The sequence below is a fragment of the Marmota monax genome, unplaced genomic scaffold (assembly GCF_021218885.2).
Source record: "Marmota monax isolate L192 unplaced genomic scaffold, Marmota_monax_Labrador192_F-V1.1 WCK01_AAM20220418_F8-fsc00061, whole genome shotgun sequence".
In the NCBI taxonomy this organism is placed as follows: Eukaryota; Metazoa; Chordata; class Mammalia; order Rodentia; family Sciuridae; genus Marmota; species Marmota monax.
This window is the reverse complement of record NW_026695230.1, coordinates 20,042,983-20,047,623: the sequence shown is the minus strand read 5'-3', so window position 1 is coordinate 20,047,623 and position 4,641 is coordinate 20,042,983. Positions and strand designations below refer to the sequence as shown.

At 45.1% G+C, this 4,641-nt stretch overlaps 1 protein-coding gene across 1 annotated transcript; it reads left to right on the top strand.

Moving 5' to 3' along the window:
* Window positions 1–269: 269 nt before the first annotated feature.
* CUNH11orf42 (chromosome unknown C11orf42 homolog) lies at window positions 270–4,319 on the top strand. Its single transcript, XM_046438093.1, has 3 exons — window positions 270–341; window positions 3,118–3,921; window positions 4,191–4,319. The coding sequence occupies exons 1-3, from the start codon at window positions 270–272 to the stop codon at window positions 4,317–4,319; spliced, it is 1,005 nt and encodes a 334-aa protein (XP_046294049.1).
* Window positions 4,320–4,641: the final 322 nt, after the last annotated feature.

The window sequence follows — 4,641 nt, the reverse complement described above, 5'->3', positions numbered from 1 at the left end:
ACTACACACATAAACATATCCTAAAAGATACCTACATTTTCCTCCCTTAAAGCAGGAGGATGAATTGGTCACTCAGGAATATGAACCACAGGCTGTAGTGAAGCTAAGAGAGTTACTGTCCTCTCCTATCCAAGACTCCATCACCTAGCAGGACCTCTATGACCTCACGAATAATAGGTCAGAGCCCAAGGCCTGGGTCCTCACCTTGCGGGGCAGCTTGGGGTTTCCGCAGCAGCCACTGCCCTACCCAATCCTTCCCACACCCCACCATGTTGGTTAGTAACCCCCACCTGCTAACACTGGATGAAGCTGACGCTACCTGGACCCTCATCAAGGATAAGGTGGGTAAAGTAAGGAGGCTAAAGAGGAAGTCAAAGTATGACCCAGATGGGTCTGAGCAGCTTGTAAGTAGGAAAGGGTAATAAGTCTAAAACAACAGTAAAATAACATTTTCTCAGTGCTTGCTTATGTGTCAGGCTCTGGGGTAAAGTGCTTTGCACAAATCATTTCATATAATCCTAACTGCAAAATTATTAAGAAAAGTTCCTCAAAAAGCAATGTATAGGGAGCTATGAGAGCAGAGAAGAGAAGCAGGAAGTCAAAGATAGAACTTGGAAGGTCAGGAAGGTGTCCTGGAGAGTGACATTCTGGCTAGAGAAGAATTATTTATACAAAAAGGAAGAGAAATAGCTGGCACATAAAAGGTACATATTATGAATGAGTTAATGTGCAGGTGGATGGGGAGTGAATAGTATACTAATTAAAGGTAAAGCATATGGATCCCTATTCAACCTCACAAAGAAGTCAAATGCTCATTTGCAATCTGCAGTCTTCTACAGCAAAGTAGTAGTCGTGAAAAGGAAGGCAAAGAGGTATAGGGGATGATCATGAAAAGTCCTTTAAACTTCCTATGTGATCTAGAACTTTACCTTAAACCCCATAACAAATATTCTCTCCACCTTAATTCCAACAAAGTGAGAAATTTGGGTTTGAGCCAAATGTGTAAATTTTAAGGAGCAAAAGAGATCATAACTGTGTCTGGGATGCAGGTGTCCAATAAGTCCCACCAGATTACTTGTCAGCTAAAGGATAGATAGCTGCAGTTTTCTCAGCTTGGAGAATCAGGTTATGGCTATGTGATTTGATGGGAAATGTATTTAAAGCATTCAATAGAAGCTAGTCTGCAAAGCTTAAACCATCTTAAAGCAATGTCTACCAGACTCAAAACAGCCTTAATGGCAGGTAGCTACCATTTCCTGGGAAGCTGCTCACCACAAAGATCAGGGAAGTGGAAATGAAAGTGCCAAGGTCTTGCCAAGTTTTGAAAGTAACTGATTTCAGCAAGGCAGAAGGCTGAATCTGGACTAGTCTAATCAGAATTAGAGTAAAAGTAAAAGGGGTAATTCCACTATTAGAATGCTATACCATCTCTAAGTAGGAAAAGAAAAAAATAAAATAAAACCTCACTATACTATTTAAATGGAAGATCAGAGTAGAGATGTGCAGGTTAAGTCACCAGTGATACGTGGCAAATTTAAGGAACAGGGTAGGGTACCTTTGAGTGACCTTGTTTCTTGTCTGCAGAAATGATGACAATTTACTGAGTACCTTGTAAAATATGTGGCTAAACAGAATGTGCCTCAAGAACTCCTCCCCATTCAGCATTCCAAACAAAATATAACTAAGAAGATAATTTTCTACCATCACTTTCCTGAGATGGCCCTAGGAAACCTAAATTTATACCCTTTAAGGTCTGTACTTTACCTTAGTTCAGTAGTAGCAGAAAAAAAAAAATAGTCTCAAATGATGACTCTACAGATATGTTAGATTTGGGGGCTGGGAATAGGGAATAAAGTATAGCACTTTAAGCACTGGGCTCAAATATGAAGGAGACTCAAAAGAGGAATTTTTATCTACCCTTGCTCTCTAGCTGAATAGAGAGCCAGAAGTCTTAGCCAGTGAAAACTTGGAATGGATTAAGATAACAACAACTAAGTACAATTACTAAAGAGGATCCTATAGGTCATGAAGTCTGCCATACTTTCTAATAGCTGGGTTACCAAGCCCAAAAGAAAACCCAGACAAAAAGGAAATAAACAGGGAACTTAAGTGCATGCTGGAACTAAAATTATAAAGATGAGGATTAAACTTCCTAAAACAACTTATCCTCTACAACTAGGGTGAAAAGTATATTACTAAGAGGTACTTGACATACTTTATAGACAGAAAATGGACATTATGAATCTATTTCTGCACATGCATTCTTGACTAATGTAACCAATCACCTAGGAATGATCCTTGAAATTTCTTTTCCCACACCACTTGAGACCAAATTCTACTAGTCCTATGACCTAAATATAGTAATATTTTCTCCACATTATTTTAGTTCAGGGATTCATCGTGTTTTGCCTAGAGTATTTCAATACTTTATATGACATCTCTTATTTTATGCCTTCCTATAACAATCAGCTTTCTAAAACACCTATCTGGCCCTGTCCCTCTTACCCAGAGTCCTTCAAGTGGCTCCCCATTACCCTCAGTATAAAATTCCAATCCCTTATGAAATGCATGCACACAAGGCCTTTCATAATCTAGTTTCTGTGTGCCCATCCCTCCTCATACTTTAAATGTAAGTATCATGAAATTATGTGTTCCTAAACACGTCCCTCATGGTTTAAAAGCTCAGAGTTTTTCTCATTGGCTGTCCCTTCTTACTGGAATGACTATTTTCCTATCTGGTTAATTCTTTCAAAATTCAAGTATTATCACCTAGAAACCTTCTTTGATCCTCTTTCTAGCAAAGACAAAGGTTGTTAGGTCGCTTCTTCTCTTCTTCATATTTTGTTATTACTTCACTTAGCTGACTACTTACACTTGTCTCCTTCATTAGACTGAGCTATACTGGACAAGAACAGTGTCTCACTCTTACCTGTATCCTAGTACCTAACACATAGTAGACATGCTGCAAGAGAGAACTGGTGGATAAGCAGTAGGTATAAGTCTGGGCATGTAGAGATGTAACTGAACAGGAAACAGTGGGAAGGTCAATCTGGAGTAGGCTATCAGTTAACTCCTGACCCTAACTCAGTAACTCACTTATAAACTGGACACCTACAGGTCATCGAGGAGCGCTTTGGGTCCAATGTAGTGGCAGTACCTTTCCTGTCGGATGCAGCCTGCTATGACCTACTGGGTGTGCTAGTGAAACAGTCCCGCTCAGCCCACTCCCGCCTGGCTTTGCCAGGTCGGCAGGGCCGGAGGGCACTAAAGCCAGTGGGACCACTACCAAACCTCCTAGAACAGGCAGGGTCTGAGGGTGTCTTTTCCCACTGCACTCGGGAATACTCACCAAATGGACGAGCAGAGATAGCCTATGAAGAGATGCGACTGTTGGATGGGCAGCCCTGCCGAATCCGCCTACATATGGGTGGCCTGCGTAAGAAGGTTGCCTTCCTGTTGCTGCCACCAGGACAGGTGAGCCTAGAGCAGACTCTTCCCTGGCTCCGAAGCACCCACAGCATCTATGTCATCTATCAGGTCTTCTCCTGCTCCTGGCTGCAGCTAGGGCTGTTACCTACAGCCCGTGAGCCCCAGCTGCTCCGGTTACAGCGGTCATTGCCTGTTGCCTTCTCCTGCCTCAAGTTTTCATTGCAGCCCAAGGGTGTACTGGGACCACAGAAGCCTCTAATCAAAGACCCACTGCCCCATGGAGCCAACTGGGTCAGACCCAACCTCAGTTTCATACCAACTCTGGCCCCCACATCAGCACCTGCTGACCCCCCAGAAGCTGCTGATGTGCCCCCACCTGTCCCAGCCCCAGCTACACCTCCACCCCAGGAAGGGCCAGAGGGCAGACCCACCAGATTCTCCTACAAGGGCCGAAACCCCTTCCGGAGAGGGCCCCAGATGCTGTCAGGTACTGCTAAAGGAAGTGAAGATGAAATGGGTGGGAGGGACAAGATGGGAGAAGGATGGGACCTGAGGAGTATAGCCCAGGAATATGTGGGTAACCCAAGACTATGCACAGGTCCCTGGTGCAGGGAATGGAGTGAAGGAGCCAGGGGTGGGTGAGATGGAAGCATGGCCCTGGTGAGGGGGTGGTAATAGCATGGGGGACCAGAGGGTGGGACTAGGGAGGCAAAAAGACCAGGGCATGAGTCAAGCTGTTACTATCCCCAACCCTGGCAGAGAACTGGCTCTTCAGCCCCCGCAGCCCCCCGCCAGGAGCCCAGGGTGGGGGCCCCGGGGATCCCGATCGGCACTCCATGTCCCTGCCCCTGCTGCAGGGTCTGTCCTCGGAGTTCGACAGCGACGACTGAAGCTGAGGCGAGAGATGCAGGGGGCAAGGCCCCCAAGATCTGGCATAGGGATACTGGTTCCCAATAAACATCAGCTGCTGCTCCCCAGAACCTGGACTTATGCTGCTTCTTCATTCCGGGGTCCAAAGAACAGAGAGTTTTCCCACTTTTTCCCTAGGCTTCAAGTCCTCTCACCAGCTAAGGGCATAAGAGATACCTTGAAACCCTGGCATCGATGTCATCACCAGAGAAAAATACCCCTGATCACCTCCCCATCTATGTACAACCTTTTTGGGGTCCTAGCCCCGTAGATAAAGGGTGGGAAAGAAGAATGAGCACAGAA